Genomic DNA, 21,198 nt, shown 5'->3' on the forward strand with positions numbered 1-21,198 from the left:
TTAAGAACATTATTGAGATAACCAGTGAAATCTGAACTGTACCTATCAATTAAATGATAGTATTTTTTATTAAGGTTATTTTCCTAATATTGATGGATGTTTACTAAGGTTCTTGTTTTTAGGAAATATAAACAAAAGAATTCAGGTTGGTGACATTTGCAAATCACTCTGAATGAGTCAGAAAAAAAATTATGTGGGTATGCACATATTAGCGGAGAAGGCAACAGCACCCCACTCCAGTACTCTTGCATGGAAAATCCCATGGTCGGAGGAGCCTGGTAGGCAGCAGTCCATGGGGTTGCTAAGAGTCAAACACGACTGAGTGACTTCACTTTCACTTTTCACTTTCATGCATTGGAGAAGGAGATGGCAACCCACTGCAGTGTTCTTGCCTGGAGAATCCCAGGGACGGGAGAGCCTGGTGGGCTGCCGTCTATGGGGTCGCACAGAGTCGGACACGACTGAAGCGACTTAGCAGCAGCAGCACATATTAGATGATAAGGCAAATGTAGTAAAATGTTAACAATTGGGTAATAAGAGTGAAGAATACATGAGATTTCTTGGTTTCATTCTTGCAACAATTCCACAAATTAGTAATTATTTCAAAATAAAATATTAACCAAAAAAACAGTCATAAATACTCTGCAGATGCCACCGAATGTAATGGTTAGGAACAGATATAGAGAACAAATGAGTGGTTATAGGAGGCAAGTATGGGGGTGACACAAGGGAGGGGGAGGTACAAACTACTGAGTGTAAGACAGGCTCAAGGACGTACTGCACAACACGGGAGTACAGACAATAATTTTTATAAAAACTGTAAATGGAAGTGAAAGTGTAAGGCACTCAGTTGGGTCTGACTCTTTGCAACTCCATGGACTCTACAGTCCATAGAATTCTCCAGGCCAGAATACCGGAGTGGGTAGCCTTTCCCTTCTCCAGGGGATCTTCCCAACCCAGGGATCGAACCCAGGTCTCCAGCATTGCAGGTGGACTCTTTAACAGCTGAGCCACAAGGGAAGCCCAAGAATACCGGAGTGGGTAGCCTATCCCTTCTCCAGCAGATCTCCCTGACGCAGGAATTGAACCGGGGTCTCCTGCATTGCAGGTGGGTTCTTTACCAACTCAGCTTATCAGGAAAGTAACCTCTAAAAATTATATAAAAATGAGGCCAGAGCCTCTCTTGGCTTGGTCCACCTCTTCCTTAAGGTGTTCTTTCCATTCTTTCTTCAATAAACTTGTTTTTGCCAAGGGGAAAAAAAAAATTGTATTAAAAAAAAAATTAAGTGACTTTAAAATGCTCAGGCTGCAACAATATGTTTCTTTAAAGGCTAACAAATTAAATTATGAGAAACATAATTTCAGTTTTTCCAGTTGGTCAATTACTCCATATGGATAGAATACTCTTAAAGGTGTCTAACCCTGCTACAATTTTTTATCATTTTATTTCAAGAGGACTTTTGAAGTAAAAAATAAACATATAATTAGCCAAATATCTACTTTTCAGTAATTAGAAAATTTAAATAATTAACAAAGATAAACACAGAAACTAATAAAACAGGAAAAAGGAATCAAATAAAACCAAGAACCAGTTCTATTTTTGAAAAGTCAAAATATTCTCCCTCCTGTGCTCTCATGAAAATGAGTAGTTTTTAAAAATACAAACCCACAACAACATATGTGGAGTTGGCAGACAAGAGATTTCAAAAAGTTTCTGGATAGGGAAAGCAGATGGAGAAACTCGTAACTGACATATCGAGGCAGAAAATGCTGCGGCTTCCTGTGCTCACAAGTGGGAGACCAGTTTGTCCTACTGCCTCTGGAGAACTGCAGAAGGAGAGTGGGAGTGAGATATGAGGTTGACACGACGGGATTAACAGTGTCTGTATTTAGACTACCCAGTCATCCCACCTTCGGGCACAAAATACCCACAGCTAGAGTACTGCCCAGACAGTCAAAGAAAAATTTCTGGTGTGGAGAGATGAGACAGCCCAGGGAAAATGACCTCTCACATTTAATTCTATGAGCTATCAACTTAGCAGGTTTTCAAAAGTTCCTCTTCTTTATTTGACTTGGCCAGAGTCAGTTTCTATTGCTTGCAAACAAAGAACTCTAATCAATAATCTTTTGAAATGGCAATGCAGCAGCATTCTTTTTTTTTTTTTTTTGGCAGCATCTAAAAAAAGTTTAATTGAGCTACAATTTATATACCTTAAAAGGTACCATTTAAAGTGCACAATTCAATTGTTTTTAGTATATGTCCAGTTTTGCAACTATCACTATAATCTAATTTTAAAACACTTTCATCATCCCCAAAGAAACTTTGTATTCACTTGCAGTCATTCCCATTTCTTACACTCACCCCTTTCCCACCCACTCCATGCCCTCATTCCTCCCATCTTCAGTCCTAGAAAACCACCAATCTACCTTATGTTTGGTTCTACGTATTTGCCTGTTCTGGACATTTCATATACATGAAGTCATATGATACGTGGTCTTCTGTGAGTGACTTATTTCACTTATCACACTGCTTTTAAGGTTTATTCATGTTACTATATACAGCGGCTGACTTTATTTTGGGGGGCTCCAAAATCACTGCAGATGGTGATTGCAGCCATGAAATTAAAAGATGCTTGCTCCTTGGAAGGAAAGTTAGGACCAACCTGAACAGCATATTAAAAAGCAGAGACATTACTTTGCCAACAAAGGTCCATCTAGTCAAAGCTATGGTTTTCCCAGTGGTCATGTATGGATGTGAGAGTTGGACTATAAAGAAAGCTGAGCACAGAAGAATTGATGGTTTTGAACTGTGGTGTTGGAAAAGACTCTTGAGAGTCTGTTGGACTGCAAGGAGATCCAACCAGTCCATCCTAAAGGAGATTAGTCCTGGGTGTTCATTGAAAGGACTGATGTTGAAGCTGAAACTCCAATATTTGGCCACCTGATGTGAACAGCTGACTCATTTGAAAAGACCCTGATGCTGGGAAAGATTGAGGGCAGGAGGAGAAGGGGACAACAGAGGATGAGATGGTTAGATGACATCACTGACTCAATGGACATGGGTTTGGGTGAACTCTGGGAGTTGGTGATAGACAGGGAGGCCTGGCGTGCTGTGGTTCATGGGGCTGCAAAGAGTTGGACATGACTGAGCAACTGAACTGAACTGAAATATATATATATATATCAGTACTTCATTCTTCATTATTGCTGAATAATATTCCATGTATGAATATACTACATTGTAGTTATCCATTTGTCACTTGATAGACATGTAAGCTGTTTCCACTTTCTGACTATTACAAAAAATGCTACTATGAACATTCATGTACGAACTGCTATGTGGACGTATCTTTTCATGTCTCCTAATGCATAGGAGCAGAACTGCTCAGTCATATGGTAATTCTATAGTTAACACTCTGAGAAACTGCCAAACAGTTCAGTGCTATCTTTTTAAATGACATATACACACAAAGTATACCCTATGATCCAGCTATTAGTAGAATTACAAGTTCTAACAGTCTATTCTACAGACATAAAGATTAACAAAAGTTAGTTCACTATGTTACAGTATTCGACAAAAAGGGAATGTTTAGATAAAGCCCAATATATACAAATACAAGGGATACTATGCAACTATTAAAAAGAACTTCTATTCATCGCTTAGCTTAGATATTATTTCCTCCTGATATCCAGACCAAAAGCATATTAAACTCTCCTACAGAATCCTGTTGGCAGCAAAAGAATTTTGGTTTTGTATTAAAATAACCTGTTTACTTAAATATTAAGTCAAAAATGCCAGTCTAGGTTCGATACAGGATACAGGATGCTTGGAGCTAGTGCACTGGGATGACCCAGAGAGATGGTATGGGGAGGGAGGTGGGACGGGGGTTCAGGATTGGGATAAAATTAAAAAAAAAAATGCTTCCTAAAGGATATGAAAGCTAAAAGGAGGCATGAACCAGAGGAGGAGGAGGAGAAGAAAAGGTAGAGGATAGGATTAATAGGCAGTGAGGAAGCCATAAGCAAAGGCCAGAGGCAGAGGAGGAAAGGGAAGCGAATCCGCTAGAGCCTAAAAGTGGTGAGGGTGGTGAGGTGGAAGGGAGCAGGGACAGAAGCAGGGTGGAGCGCTAAGAGATGAAGCTGGAGAAGTGGAGGCCAGCTCGTGAAAGGACTCAAGAAGCCTGTTAAAGAGTTCAGCCATTACTTTGATGCAGTTTACATTAGAGTCACTGAAGGGTGAGAAACAGTCCTCTGACCACAGAGTGGAGATGGGGTAAGAGAAGGGGAAAAACAAGATGCCAGGTAGTTCTAGGCTGTGCCGAGGGATGACGAGAAGTAGCCTCAGGAAGGAGCCTGTGAATCAAGTACAGAGAAATTAGGAAGCAGAATTCAGTGGATTTGGTGACTGGAGGTGGGGGACAGCTGAGAGGAATGAGTCAAGGTTAAAAGCCCAGTTCAAGAACGTGAGTTATAGAGTCAGTCAGTCATAATGCTAACTTATTTATCAACAGCTGGAAAGAGCCTGGCAAAAAAAAGATTTTCAAAAGAAAGAAGAAAACAAGGAAAAGGCAAATTGTCAAGAGGCCTGTTTCTTTTTTTCCCCCCAATCCTCAATCTGTGATTATGAAATAATTATAGTGGCTATACATCACACTCAAATTCAACTTTGAGTATTTGGCTCCAACGAAGAAAAGAGCTGTCATACACTGAGTGAATGAGCAAATATTAATACAGCCTGGAGTGAGCAGGGGATGGGGGACCATGACTCTGGAATGGGAATAAGATAGGAAACTACTGTCTCAGACATACTCTTTTTTCACATGTTCACATTTCACCAAGGTGAGAATATAAGCCAAAGATTAAACAATTTTTGTACAATGTGACCCTTTACAAGAACGTATTTCATCTGATTCTCAAGTGTAGAAACAATGATCTGAATGTTTGTCCACTACAACTCTTTGGGAAACATAGCTTACTCTTCTTGATCTTTAATTGCTGTTACACTTTCCAACATTCTTCAAATAGGAATGCTCTAAAAGGGAGTGACCTTTTTCTCTTTATAACTTTTCTGCTCTTCATTCATACACACACACACACACATATATAGGCGTACAAGCATGCGTGCATGCATGCTTCAGTTCAGTCGCTCAGTCATGTCTGACTCTTTGCAACCCCATGAACCACAGTACACCAGGCCTCCCTGTCCATCACCAACTCCTGGAGTCCACCCAAACCCGTGTCCATTGTGTTGGTGATGCCATCCAACCATCTCATCCTCTGTCGTCCCCTTCTCCTCCTGCCCTCAATCTTTCCCAGCATTGGGGTCTTTCCAAATGGCCACATCAAGTGGCCAAAGTATTGGAGTTTCAGCTTCAGCATCAGTCCTTCTGATGAACACCCAGGACTGATCTCCTTTAGGATGTACTGGTTGGATCTCCTTGTAGTCCAAAGGACTCTCAAGAGTCTTTTCCAACACCACAGTTCAAAAGCATCAATTCTTCTGTGCTCAGCTTTCTTTATAGTCCAACTCTCACATCCATACATGACCACTGGAAAAACCATAGCCTTGAGCGTGCCTGCTTAGTCGTGTCCAATTGTCTGTGACCCCATGGACTACAGGACTGTAGACCACCAGGTTCTTCTGCCCATGGAATTTTACAGGCAAGAATACTTCAGTAGGTTGCTATTTCCTACTCCAGGTGATCTTCCTGACCCAGGGATCTAACCTACATCTCTTGCAATAGCAGGAGGATTCTTTACCACTGAGCCACCTGGGAATCCTATACATGTTTATATATATATATGTGTGTATATATATATACACACACACATATATACACACACATACACACACACATACATACATATATACATCCTACAGATTTTAAAAAATCCAATTAAATATCATTTCCCTGGTTAAGGCATAAAGAACAAAGTCTCTGGCTATACTACAGGCTTTATAGAATCACACTAAATGATTATGCTGGGTAGGATAAAAGTTCGTAATCAAAGTGACTCAACTTTCCTACACAACTTTGGTCATTTCCAGGTTAAAAAGATTAAAAAACCTGGTTCAGTACTTCTGATAACACCCTGAAACCATTAGAAAGCAAAAAAGTGCTCCAGTTTTCTCCCTACAGAATAAGCAAATCCAAGCATAATCCTATACACAGTATATGCTCAATTGATACTTGTTAAATGAGTGTATTTGCTGTAACCAATTTAATGAAAACTCTAGGATAATACCACTTTTATCAAGATTTACTCTTTATGAAAACCTGAAAATACAAATAAATTATTCAATGAAACTTACCTGCTACTGTGAGCTTGGCTGTTCTGCTGACAATAGTTCCAAGACTCTCAACAGTGGCTACACACTGATAGTAACCTTCATCAGGTTTATTGTGTTTGGAATGCACCACACTGCTGATAAACAAAGACCCATCTGGGAGAAGCTGGCGTCGATCATCTGACACTAAGTTTAAAAGAGTTCCATCTTTTTTCCATTCAATTTTTGGAGAAGGCTCAGAATATGCTGAACAGTTTAATATAACAGAAGAGCCTCTAACTGAGAGTGTATCCACTGGTTCCACCAAAAAATAAAATGGAGTGAATGTCCGAATGCTGGATCCTATAGAAATAATAAAGAAAAAGAACAAAGTTAAACAAAACTTTTCTCTATTATTTCTGTGAGAAAATATAACATGTCCAAAAATTATTTTTAAGTGGCTTCTCCTTTAGGTATGATACAAAAATACAGTCATTTTACTATGAATATCCAATAAATTCATATCCATATCTAATAAATAAAACCTATTTTTTATTAGGAAATCAAAACTTGACCCATTTAGGAAAAAGACCTTGCTACGGGAAATAATCCAGCCTTGCTAGATGATATGAATATCTAGTAGACGTTTTATTATAAACCCTAAAATGAGATCTAGAAATATTTAAAATTCTAGTATTCAAAAAGTGAAATTTTCTACAGAATGTAAAAGAGGCAGAAAATGGAAATGATTCTTTGGTAATAAGGTATTTCTTCTATGTTTACTAGCTGTATTTCTTTCATAAATTCACTATACAGATACTGTCTCCATTTTTCTAATGGATTATTCATCCTATTGACTGAAACCAATCTTTGGACATAGATAACCAACCGTGTTTTATAAATGTTCTTTTTTCTACTTTGATTTTTAGTTAATACATTTTAACTACCTAAAAGTAAGCCTGTTGTATTTTAAAAGGTTTTCTTTGTCCTAAGATTATTTAAAAAAATTTAGCTTTGTTTTGTGCTACTACTTTTGTGGTTTCATTGTTTCTTTAAGCAGAAATAAAGCTGCTTTCATCTCCATATACATAGTGTGCCTAGAAGGGGACACTATGAAAAGTCTAGGGTATGTTCATATAGTGAGATTTAATGATTGTCAAAATGCATATATTTGCTAAATAAAAAACATTCAAGTTTTAAAATGTGTACAGGATGATCCCACTTATATTAAAACATATGTACACATGACTATATATGTCCATGTGCATATATTTAAATATAAATATAGAAGGAGAAGTCTGGAAAAATAAACACTAAACAGTCAACAGAGTTTTCTCTTGGGGAGAGGAGTGGGATTGAGCTGCTGATGGAGAGTGTATGGGGAGAAGGGTTTTCAGTTCATGGATTTCTGTATTATTTACTTTTAAAAATATGAACAATTGCTTACGCATCCTTGTCATCCTTTTGATAACAAATTTTCTGTTGTTGGTGGTGATTAATCCTTTGTTGAGGACAGAGGATTATTTTCCAAAAGATCTCTAACCACTCTTCCTTTGTCACAGCAGGAGTGTTATCAGACACCCACTTCTCAGCTGACTTTGTAAAAAAACAATCCTATACTTCTCACCAGGGTTCTGAGTCCCTATCCACTTGTTCGTTTAATTTTAGTTTACTATAACCAGAGTCACCATACAAATTATTCTGAAATAGGTTTAATGATCCTATCTGATCTCTTCTATGCTCCCAAGGCTCTGCAAATTTCTCACTTCTTAATGGAATAGCTCTCACTTCTTGATAGACTATTCCTCACTTTTTGATAGAATATTTCACACTTCTTGATGGAATTCCATCTTATGAAAGGAAAATATCCACAAGAAACTCATTTCAGCTGAAATGCCCCTACCCACAAATATCAACAAATCATAACACTCACTGCACACTTTAATTATGTGACCAATAATTATTCTTAAATTGTATTGTACCCAGAGTAAAAAAAAAAAACAAAACCACATAGGATATGAATACTGGCAGAAATAAAAAGATATCTAGCTGTCTTATTGCCTAAAGAGGTTCAAAGTTATTGATAATAGCAGGAATATGGAACAGAAGGACAAGCAAACATATTTATACACCTACAAATGTAAGTACTCTGTACAGTGCTACCCTAGGAAAATTATCTCTTCACTCTAAGCTAAGAGACTAATGTCGATGGACTTCATATTTCTTTTACTCTTTAACATTACTTTTGATCACCCTATTCCATCTAGTCAGTCCTTAATCCCATATTTTACCCTTCCTGATGAAGGAGCTCTCAGAGTTCACTATCACCATAGAGTTCAGGTTCTCTTCTTTCTGGTTCTCAATTTATAATTAAAACATTTAAAAGTCAGTTCAAGTAATTCAACATTCTAAGGGCTCAACCAAATACATTAATGCTATCTATTAAGTACAGGCAACACTCAAGCATTAACAAACATTTTCTATCCCGTTTTGCTATACAGCAATCAATGTCCCCTCTCGGCCCTGTTGTTAATATTACATGGATGATTTTAACTGATAAACACATTGTTTTGAAAAACTTTTACGGTACGGATATATCATTTAAAAAACGAATGTCCACTTATTACCAAAGCTGGATCAGAAATTATTTTTCAAGATCATAATATCCTAATACAGAAATTCAATTTGATTGTTCTAATTTACAGCATCTACCTTTCCAATCATGCTTCAAAATGAAAAATATGTGACTTTATTCAATAAAAATTTATTATAGTAAGAGCACTTTCCTTTTCTGCAGTCTTAAACCTTCTTCCCTTCTCCCTCCCCCAGCAAAAACAGCCAAGTGGGAAAAAACTTTGGTAAAACACAGTCAGGTGGACATGGTTGTAAATCCTAGCTCTGAGGGGCTAATTTCTTTCTGTATTCAAAACTTTCTCCCTTATAAAATAATTGCTTCTCCCCTCAGTTGAGTTGCTCAGTTGTGTCCAACTCTTTGCAACCCCATGGACTGCAGCACACCAGGCTTCCCTGTCCATCATCAACTCCTGCAGCCTGCTCAAACTCATGTCCATTGAGTCAGTGATGCCATCCAACCATCTCCTTTGTCGTCCCCTTCTCCTCCTGCCTTCAATCCTTCCCAGCATCAGGGTCTTTTCCAATGAGTCAGTTCTTCGTGCCTGGTAGCCAAAGTATTGCAGCTTCAGCATCAGTCCTTCCAATGATTATTCAGGACTGATTCCCCTACAAAACAATTTTCTCCCCTAAAAAATAATGGCTTCCTTTTAAGTAGATTTCTGTGAAGAGTGTAAAAGCATCCACCTCACTGCTTGGCAGGTAAGTGAAGTGAAGTGAAAGTTGCTCAGTTATGTCCGACTCTTTGCAGCCCCATGGACTATACAGTCTATGGAATTCTCCAGACCACAATACTGGAGTGGGTAGTCTTTCCCTTCTCCAGGGAATCTTCCCAACTCAGGGATTGAACCCAGGTCTCCCACATTGCGGGCAGATTCTTTACTGGATTCTTTACCAGCTGAGCCACAAGGGAAGCCCCAAACTACTGGAGTGGGTAGCCATCCCTTCTCCAGCAGATCTTCCTTACTTAGGAATCGAACCGGGGTCTCCTGTGTTGCAGGCGGATTTTTTACCAACTGAGCTATCAGAGATGCTCTGCTTGGCACGTAACAGGTCCTCAATTTAATAGTAACTATTCATAGTCCAAAAGCCTACACTATTTTCCCCCAAACTGCTAACATCTAGCAACTCTGTGTTCACCAGTCACATTTTAGAAATTGTTATGCATAAAATATGGACTTTTTAATTTTTAATCACATTTTTACAATTATGTATAAAATAACATGAAGAGATCTTAAAAAACTCAAGTTTGGTCATCTTTCTTCTCTGCCTAATCTTTCAACAGCTCCCTATTACAGCTAATATAAAATCCAAATTCATTACCAAGGCATTCAAAAAGTCTACAGGATCTGCTTCCTGCCTCTCTGCAACCTAATCTTGTATCACACTCTAACTCAGTAAACTCGGGCCACATAATTTAGTTTCCTGAACAAGCCATTTTCTCTCCCATACTAAAGTCTTTGCACTTGCTCTCCCCTCTGCCTGAACACTTGCTCCACAACCACTCATATCACAGGTCTAGCTTCTCATTCTTCATGTTTCAACCCAACTGTCACTTCTACAGAGGCCTTCCCTGACAACTCTCTCTGAAAAAGTCTTTTATCCTGCCCTGTATGTGCTCTTCTCAGCAATTAACTTTGTTTTTAAGGCCTATCTTCCCAACTAGAAGGCTAGACTACAGAAGAGTATTAAAATGACCTCTGGTTTGTCAGTGCTTCTTGCCCTTTGTACCTTGGTTTGTTTTGTGTTTTGTTTGTATCCTTTTCAGAACTCTACAGGTTTGAAGGGTGGGTGGGCCAAGATGAAATTAAATATTAGTGATCCTTAGTGACTTTGCATAACATCAGATTTCCACTGTTTTAAGATCAGCCTCATTCTTAAAAATTTTATATTCAGATGATTTCAAATCTGTCCTTTGTAAAATGTTTTATTATCACTTTTCAAAGTGTCATAAATAAAGAACATTAATCTTTCATAACTTTCTATGTGATCAGCAAGAAGACTAGGTACTATCTGATAACCTGCAAACAATATCACCAATGCTTTGAACAACTACCTGAAAATCCTCAATTCTTAGGAAAGGTACATTAATAATAGTTAACATGCCAACAATATTAGCAATACTTGTATTTCAGCTCAAAATTAAGGGAAAATCTGAATTTTTCATTCTGCTAGATAGAAAGATATAAAAATTTTTATACTAAATAGAACTTTTATTAACTATATAAATCTTCATGTTTAGTTATCTAAACATCTTATAAGCAACTTTTTGTTATTTGTGGCCAGAAGACTGTCCTAGAGTAACACATCTCACCCAAAACCTGATCCAAGGTCTTCCGAATTTCTTAAGAATTTTTTAGTTTCATTTTTGTATATTATACAAGAAAATATAAGCTCAATGATACATAATATAATGCAAATATTAAGACTGAGGTGTAACCCAAAGATCTGAATGGTGACAGTTTTATCAATACACTGTAATTCTATACTACTTTGTTAAATGTTTCACACTTTTCTACCATGACTAATATTTAAAAATTTACTAGTACTCTGACTGCAAAATGTTTTATCACAGTAAATTGTCAAAATTTTTAAAAAGGATGTGTCCTTTGTAAAATTTCATTAACTACTTCCCGTGCCATCATCTACAGTTACTCTGACCTAATACAAAAATGGATAGTAATCTAAAACACATTCTAAATAACTCTGAACCGGATACAACTATCCTGAATATTCAAGATCACCTCTACTCCATATGTTAACATTTTATCTCGCTGCTACAACCACATTGGCTTTTGTAATAGAGGGGAATTTTTGGATTTTACAAAGAGAAATACATCAACCCAGTGTTACTATAGCTGTCAATCTCTTGTGGGTTTTTAAAAAATCACAACAATAAGTCTTTTATTAACTCATTGCGATTTGCAGAGTTGGATTTCCCCACTCATTTCAATGAATTATAGTAACTAGAGGACTAAATACTCGAAAGCAAACGTGTCCTGGAAAATCTAGTTCATCTTACTGAAGTCACCACACAGGAGGTAAAGGAGACTAAGGGCAACAAACAGCCTGATACAAAAGGGAAGTCAAGGGATCCAAGACCTAGTCCTATTTCTAAAAAATACAACAACACTTCTATGAAAAAATGGTAATTATGGGACCAAGTCTAAAGGTACAATAATAATAGTTAACATTCACTGAATACTTACTATGTACCAGCCATTACTCTAGCGCTTTGTTTGCATTCTTTCAATTCTCCAAAACTAGTATTAGTAATTATTATTCTCATTTACAAAGAGAAAACTGAGCCACAAAGAGAATGAATAATGTCCAAAGTCATGAAGCTACCTATTCTGTTTGTTAATTAGTTGCTCAGTCATGTTCAACTCTTTTGCGATCCCAGGGACTGTAGCCCACCAGGCTCCTCTGTCCATAAGGGTTTCTCAGGCAAGAATACTGGGGTGGGTTGCCATTTCCTTCTCCAGGGGATCTTCCCAACCCAGGGATTGAACCCGTCTCCTACACTGGCAAGCGGATTTTTTTATCACTGAGCCGCCTGGAAACAAGCAACTAACACTTTTAGAAGCTACCTATGGAGAAAGCAAAATGTGAATCAAGTTAGTCTGGCTTTCCTGTGACCAAGATCATAACCACTAAACCAATATCCAGTAGGATACTGGCACTGCCCAGCAGAGTAGTCACTTAGTGACATGCGGCTATTCGGAATGTGAAATGTGACATTCTAAATACATAAAATACACACCAAAATTAGAAGACTTAGTGTGCACACACACACACAAAGAATGCAAAATATCTCAATAACTTTGTACCGATTACATGTTTAAATATTTGGGATATATTTAAATAAAATATCTTAAAATTAATTTTTTCTTTTTGGTTTTCTAATGTGGTATATGGTACATGGAAATTGGCACATTAAAATTTTTAATTATGTACATGGCTTACACTGCATTTCTACTGGTCAGTACTGCAAAGGACTATGCTATTCTTCATTAATATTCTTTTTCAGCAAACAAGCAAGTTCTTTCTTAAAAAAAAGTTGCACTGTTTCTGCAGAGTAAAAGATTATGAATTGTGACAGTAGATGTGAGGAATCAAAGCAAAGCTCTTTCTGGCTGTCAAATACAAACAACCAGTCTACCATATCCAAATAGTAAAAATTACGGAATTTAAACTATCAACATCTTCTCTTTAACACTTACTCAGAAACTCCTATTTAAAAACAAAACTTTTTACAAACTTAATTTAAAATTGTAGTAATCATTCATTATTGATTATTGCTCAAACTACTAGGTGAAGGTTTCTGGAAAAAAGGATAGTCACACCATTTCAGAGTGTCATCCACAAATTACTCATTAACTATAAAGAACGAAAAGTACTTTCATAACGAACATAATGATCACCACCTTAACTGAGGGATCAAATTTAGTATTAAGAGTGGTATGAAAAATGACTAAAGAGACAAAAATGCAATGAGTGAACTTTTATTACTGAGTCCTGGTTTACAAATAGCATATTGGGACATATTCAGGTGAATTAAAATTTTTAGTATATTAGATAACAGTCATCTTAATTTTCTTGGATGGGATTAATGGTACTGTTATATACAAAAATGTCCTTACAAAAAAAAAAGTCCTTACTCCTAGATGCTTTTGCAATGTTAAAACATTGAGAGTGAAGCACTCCACAGGACTGTTGATTGTCCAGGCAACTGCAGTATATCAGACACTGTACAACAGGCAACATATATATCCTTACGCATAATGTCTCAGGAAAATTCAAACAGACAGAATTAACTATATAACCGAGATGAATTACAATTTATAGAAAAATAACCTTTTTTTCTAAATGATATAGCAGACACTTTGGTTCTTTAGTTTTTCCACTGATCCTTTAAGCTATCCAACATCATTCTAATAAACTTTCTTTTTTGCTCAAGTTAGTTAAAATCTGTAATGCTTGGAATAAAACACCTTAATTGATACTCTGGGTAGGAAAGACTTTAAGGTTATAGGAGTCATTGCTAATCGCCCATACAGTCTCTTAAGCATAAGGAGAGAACAACTGCCGACGGTGTGCGTAGGCTGGAGATTGACGACGGTGTCTGCAGGTAGTGCTGAATACCCGAAGCAGCTTCAGCCAGGAAGAGAGCACAGACAGAGGGGAAACTGGATTACTCAGGGCGCTGAGAGCCCAGGTAAGGTTGGTAACTGTATCTAAAGAGGTTCGAACAAAGAACATGACTTTGCGGAGAATAAAGGGAAGAGAAAGTTTAGACATTTAAAAGTGATTTTTTCCTAGGCACGTGAGTAGAAAGTGACAACGAAATAGAGAGTTGAAGGTATCAGCAACTCGGTTGTCAATGGAATCTAAGAAAGATAGGAAAAGGAAATAAACAGGAGAGAATTCATATGGGTAAAAATGGTGCCAGTTTAATGTGAGCAACCTGGAAAGACAGGAGACTATCCTGAGACTGTTCTATAATTTCAATATTTCAGCACTGCTGAGTGATGACAAGGGGTAGGATGCAGTGATGGAAGCTGATATTTGAAGGGGCATAAAAGAGAAGTCTTTGGAGATGAGGAAGTTAACGTACTGAAAGTACTGAAGATGGCATTAAAAAGATGAGAAGCAAAGCAGACACACAAATTACCCAGAACTTGGAATGGAGAGGAAGATGGTCAAACAAGACCTAACGTTCTCAATGAACCAAAGAGAACAGTAAGTACACAGTGGTAGTAAACAAAAGAAAACAGATAAAATCCAGTGGCCCCCATCTTTAAAGAGCAGAAATTTCTCTGACACTTAATTATTTCACATTTTTTAAAGCTTTTTTCTATTATTCTTCAGTAATCAGCTATGTTCTGGAGGGCTGAGGTTGCTCTAAGGATCACTAATAGACTACTTTCCTCGTACTGAAAACAAGCATTACAATTTGTATTCAAGTGTACTGTACACCATATGTCTACAAATTGTTATCAAGTTCAGCTAAAAAAATTCCTGCATAAAGATGCATTAATTCTTGAACACAGAAAACAAACAGCATATGAATAATTTATTGAAAGCTTTTGCTGTCAGCAGCTTTACTAACAAAAGCAATATTTATGAAATCCCACAGGACAATCTAACAACTTAAATCTATACAAAAGAGGATAACCTAAGACTACAAATCCTTAATAATGAGTCTTACAATATCAAAACTATTTTCTGCAAACAACTTCATGCATGTAAAGCTCTTGTTGCAAAATAAGCAGATGTTTCAGAAAACTCATGTGATAGTCTTACAAGGTCTGTAGACCAGGTTCTAGAATCCTTCTGTTCAACTGTATTATTTACCGATGAAAGTAAACTGAATTTAGATTTGTTGACTCAAGCTTGCATTACTAAGCTGTAATGTCATCATAGACAAATTCATATTTCATTCACTGGTCTATTAATCTCTTGGTGACATACTTATGATCAAAATAAGCAAGGGGAGGAAAAAGACTTCTAAAATCTAAGAGAGATGCCAACAGTATCAGAAAGATAAGAATGAGCCCCAAAATACACACAGTGAAGCCACATATATGAACGTATATGATAACCAAGTAGTTGTAAATACATTTGTGGAAGTAAAATATGACTTTCTATACTATTATAATTACATGCCATTTTTACACAGATGTAGAATTAGACTGAAATGGTCTTTTTATCATTTTAATAGATGCTTAACCTCATTCATAATAAGAAGGATGCAAATTAAAACTACACTCAGATACAACTTATCACCTATCATAATGGCAAAAACCCAAATGTTTTCAACATACTCTACAGGCAATGGAACAGGCTGATGGGAATGCAAAATGGCATGCCCACTAGAGAAGGGAGTTTGCAACATGTAGCACCCTTTGATTTAGCAATCCCCTGTCTCTGAATCTACTCCTTCCACAGACTGGCCAAAATACGAAAACAGGTACAAGCAAGACTCATCACCGCAGCACTACCTGCAGTAACAGCACGGAAGCAATCCTGATACCAACAACGGACACATTGAACAAACCATGGTACGCTGACACAATGAGATACTACGCAGTCGCAAATAGGAACAAGGACAGAATAACTTCATATTCTGCCATGGAGTGATCTCTAGAATAAATTAAGTGAAAAAGCAAGGTTGAAGAAAGTAGATATATTTTTCTAAGAAAGGTGAGACACTAATACATATCCACATAGTTGTTAATGCACCTAGGAAGGAAAAAACATGATTACAGGAGACTGGAATTGAAGTTGGATGTCTCTGAATAGATCTTGTTCATAGATTTGACATTGAAGTGAAGTGAAGTGAAGTCATTCAGTCGTGTCCGACTCTTTGTGACCCCATGGACTACATGTAGCCTACTAGGCTCCTCTGTCCATGGGATTTTCTAGGCAATAGTACTGGAGTGGGTTGCCATTTCCTTCTCCAGGGGATCTTCCCGACCCAGGGATGGAAACCAGGTCTCCTGCATTGTAGACAGACGCTTAACCGTCTGAGCCACCAGGGAAGTCGATTTGACATTAAGACATGAAAATATTTTACACAGTTAAAAAACAAAAAAATAAAATTTCAAAGCCTTTAAAAATTAAAATCATATGTGAAACAAACCTAAATATCCAGTTATCCTTTTAACCACACAAAAAGAAACTAGTCAAGAATTTAGGGCACAATTTAAACTGTTTTAGTAACCATTTTATTGCAGTTACTATCGATACTAAGACTGGGAACGGGGCTGGGGGTTGGGTGGTATGTGCGTTTGTGTGTGTGTGTTGGAATAAAGCAAATGAGTAAATTCACTGAGTTACAGAAAACAAGATTCTCAGTATGGAAGCAACACAGATGTAAAATCAGTAAGATTAAGTAAAAGCCATGTATTCCTCTGTTTTATTGCGTGCAACATGAATTTGTATTTTATTTATTTAAAAAATATGTTATTTCCTAGTAACACTTCACATTAAAAGGATTGGTGACAATGCTCAGCTCAGCAGCAATAAATACTTCCCACACCCAGATGTGGCCTCTAAATTCCATTTTTTCTCACAAAACATTAAAAAAAAAAAGGTTAATTCCAGGTTTGCAACTGGAACATGAGATGAATCTGCAACATCTTGTCACACCAGAAAATGCAAAGCTATTGATAATTACTAAGGTCATCTCCAAAGACTCAAGACTGGCCAAACATGGGACACTTAAGCATCAGTCACTATAATTACATAAAACGTTGAAACACTCAGATATGCTGGGTACCAATGGCTCAGATGGTAAAGAATCTGCCTGCAACCCAGGAGACGTGGGTTCAATCCCTGGGTCTGGAAGATCCCTTGGAGAAGGAAATGGATATCCACTCCAGTATTCTTGCCTGGAGAATCCCATGGACTGAGAAGCCTGGTGGGGAACAGTCCATGGGGTCAAAAAGAGTTGGACATGACTAAATGACTAATAATACCAACAAACAAAAACACTAATTGGTCAACTTTGGAGAACATTACAGAATCAAATCATTATTTTTAAAAGTGGCATGTAATTCTGTGTTTTTCCTAATCAAATTGTTCCTGATGGCAATAAAATTGATCAAACAAGTTTCTGTTTATGGAAGCAGTCCACCTAATAATTACAGAATGACATGATATCACAATTTTGCAACCCCTGATAAATTAACCACTCTGGGAAATAAACATCATTGACCCGGGAGTCAGCAAACTTTTTTTCTGAAAAGGGTGAGATGGTATGTTAGGATTTGCAGGCTACATACAGTTTCGGTCACATATTCTTTCTTTCTTTTTCATTTTTTTAACACTTTAAAAATATAAAACCCAACTTTAGCTTATACACTATGTACAAAAACAGGCCACAAACCAGATGTGACCCATGGCCACAGTATGTTGAACTCTGGTGGCTAATGGCAACAGGGAAACACACATGATATGCCTCTTGAAGAAAGCATACACCACCACCACCTATGCGGTAGTCTCACCAAAACAAAAGCAAAACCCTGAATCAAGCTCTAGATCTAATGACAAATTAGGAAAAAATAAATTAAAAGGACAGAGTAATATGGTAATAGACCCCATGGGGTTGCAATCAACATCATCCCCATTGAGAGAAAATTCTTGGTGACAAATGACCCAGTTACTTCAACAAATAAGTTACAAGGAATAAAGGGAGGTATAGGGGGATAATTATAGCTTAAAGGAAACGTAAAATGCATACGAACCAATTGTGTAGATCTTGATTCAGATTCAAACAGAAAAGCTTCGAAAAAATTTTGTACACAAATGTACACAGCCAAAAAGTAGAAACACGAAAACAACACAATATCTATCAAGCAATAAATGGATAAATACAATGTGATATATCAGGACAATTGATTATTATTCAATGATAAAAGTAAATGAAGTACTCATAGAAGCTACAGCATGGATAAACCCTGAAAACATTATGCTAAGTAAAAGTAATGTGCAAAAAGCTACGTACTGTACGATGTCATTTATATGAAATGTCCACAACAGATAAATCCAGAAACAGAGTGTTATCCTGGTGGGGAGTTGGGGGAAAACAGGAAATGCAAAGTGAGTGCTAACAGGGTACAGCGTTTCTTTCTGTGGGGATGCCTGCGTGTGTGCGTGCTTAGTTGTGTCTGACTCCTCTGTACTCTGCCAGGCCCTCAGAGGTCAGGGCACAAGCTCAGGTTTGGTGGGGTGGAAACAGGAACTGAAGTGTCAAGGCCAGGTTGTCTGGGCCGCACTGCCCTCCCTCTAGGCCCCCTATCCACTCGGAATCATGTATCTTTATTAAAAGACCTGGGAGCAGCCGTCAAGAGAACCCGAGTCCAAGGTAAGAGAAACCCAAGTAAGATGGTAGGTGCTGCAAGAGGGCATCAGAGGGCAGACACACTGAAACCATAGTCACAAAACACTAGCCAATCTGATCACATGGACCACAGCCTTGTCTAAGTCAGTGAATCTAAGCCAGTCCGTGTGGGGCCACCCAAGACGGGCAGGTCATGGTGGAGAGGTCTGACAGAATGTGGTCCACTGGAGAAGGGAATGGCAAACCACTTCAGTATTCTTGCCTTGAGAATCCCATGAACACTATGAAAAGGCAAAATGATAGGATACTGAAAGGGGAATTCCCCGGGTTGGTAGGTGCCCAATATGCTACTGGAGATCAGTGGAGAAATAACTCCAGAAAGAATGAAGGGATGGAGCCAAAGCAAAAACAACACCCAGTTGTGGATGTGACTGATGATAGAAGCAAGGTCCAATGCTGTAAAGAGCAATACTGCACAGGAACCTGGAATGTCAGGTCCATGAATCAAGGTAAATGGGAAGTGGTCAAACAGGAGATGGCAACAGTGAATGTCAACATTCTAGGAATCAGTGAACTAAAATGGGCTGGAGTGGGTGAATTTAACTCAGATGACCATTATATCTACTACTGTGGGCAGGAATCCCTCAGAAGAAATGGAGTAGCCATCATGGTCAACAAAAGAGTCCAAAATGCAGCACTTGGATGTAATCTCAAAAACGACAGAATGATCTCTGTTCGTTTCCAAGGCAAACCATTCAATATCACGGTAATCCAAGCCTATGCCCCAACCAGTAACACTGAAGAAGCTGAAGTTGAATGGTTTTATGAAGACCTACAAGATCTTTTAGAACTAACACCCCAAAAAGATGTCATTTTCATTATAGGGGACTGGAATGCAAAAGTAGGAAGTCAAGAAACACCTGGAATAACAGGCAAATTTGCCCCTGGAATGCGGAATGAAGCAGGGCAAAGGCTAGTAGGAGTTTTGCCAAGAGAAGGCACTGGTCATAGCAAACACCCTCTTCCAACAGCACAAGAGAAGACTCTACACGTCAACATCACCAGATGGTCAACACCGAAATCAGACTGACTATATTCTTTGCAGCCAAAGATGGAGAAGCTCTATTCAGTCAGCAAAAACAAGACCAGGAGCTGACTATGGCTCAGATCATGAACTTCTTATTGCCAAATTCAGACTTAAATTGAAGAAAGTGGGGAAAACCACTACACCATTCAGGTATGACCTAAGTCAAATCCCTTATGATTATACAGTGGAGGTGAGAAATAGATTTAAGGGACTAGATCTGATAGGCAGAATGCCTGATGAACTATAGATGGAGGTTCATGACATTGTACAAGAGACAGGGATCAAGACCATCCCCATGGAAAAGAAATGCAAAAAAGTAAAATGGCTGTCTGGGGAGGCCTTACAAATAGCTGTGAAAAGAAGAGAAGCAAAAAGCAAAGGAGAAAAAGAAACATATAAGCATCTGAATGCAGAGTTCCAATGAATAGCAAGGAGAGATAAGAAAGCCTTTCTCAGCGATCAATGCAAAGAAATAGTGGAAAACAATAGAATGGGAAAGACTAGAGATCTCTTCAAGAAAATTAGAGATATCAAGAGAACATTTCATGCAAAGATGGGCTCGATAAAGGACGGAAATGGTATGGACCTAACAGAAGCAGAAGATATTAAGAGGTGGCAAGAATACATAGAAGAACTGTACAAAAAAGAGCTTCATGACCCAGATAATCACGATGGTGTGATCACTCATCTACAGCTGGACATCCTGGAATGTGAAGTCAAGTGGGCCTTAGAAAGCATCACTATGAACAAAGCTAGTGGAGGTGATGGAATTCCAGTTGAGCTATTTCAAATCCTGGAAGATGATGCTGTGAAAGTGCTGCACTCAATATGCCAGCAAATTTGGAAAACTCAGCAGTGGCCACAGGACTGGAAAAGGTCAGTTTTCATTCCAATCCCAAAGAAAGGCAATGCCAAAGAATGCTCAAACTACCGCACAATTGCACACATCTCACACGCTAGTAAAGTAATGCTCAAAATTCTAGAAGCCAGGCTTCAGCAATATGTGAACCGTGATTTTCCAGATTTCAAGCTGGTTTTAGAAAAGGCAGAGGAACCAAAGATCAAATTGCCAACATCCGATGGATCATGGAAAAAGCAAGAGAGTTCCAAAAAAGCATCTATTTCTGCTTTATTGACTATCCCAAAGCTTTTGACTGTGTGGATCACAATAAACTGTGGAAAATTCTGAAAGAGATGGGAATACCAGACCACCTGACCTGCCTCTTAAGAAACCTATATGCAGGTCAGGAAGCAACAGTTAGAACTGGACACGGAACAACAGACTGGTTCCAATTAGGAAAAGGAGTATGTCAAGGCTGTATATTGTCACCCTGCTTACTTAACTTCTATGCAGAGTACATCATG

The 21,198-nt window shown here is 38.0% G+C and overlaps 1 protein-coding gene across 8 annotated transcripts in view; it reads right to left on the minus strand.

The window, feature by feature from the left end:
• The window catches only part of NEO1 (neogenin 1), a 234,435-nt gene that overhangs the window by 155,336 nt on the left and 57,901 nt on the right, over window positions 1-21,198 (minus strand). For all 8 annotated transcript variants that reach the window (XM_018054673.1, XM_018054667.1, XM_018054669.1 and 5 more), the window contains exon 2: window positions 6,314-6,631. In XM_018054673.1, coding sequence (XP_017910162.1) covers window positions 6,314-6,631 — 318 coding nt within the window. The remainder of the gene's footprint in view (window positions 1-6,313; window positions 6,632-21,198) is intronic.

The sequence above is a fragment of the Capra hircus genome, chromosome 10, assembly GCF_001704415.2.
Source record: "Capra hircus breed San Clemente chromosome 10, ASM170441v1, whole genome shotgun sequence".
NCBI lineage: Eukaryota > Metazoa > Chordata > Mammalia > Artiodactyla > Bovidae > Capra > Capra hircus.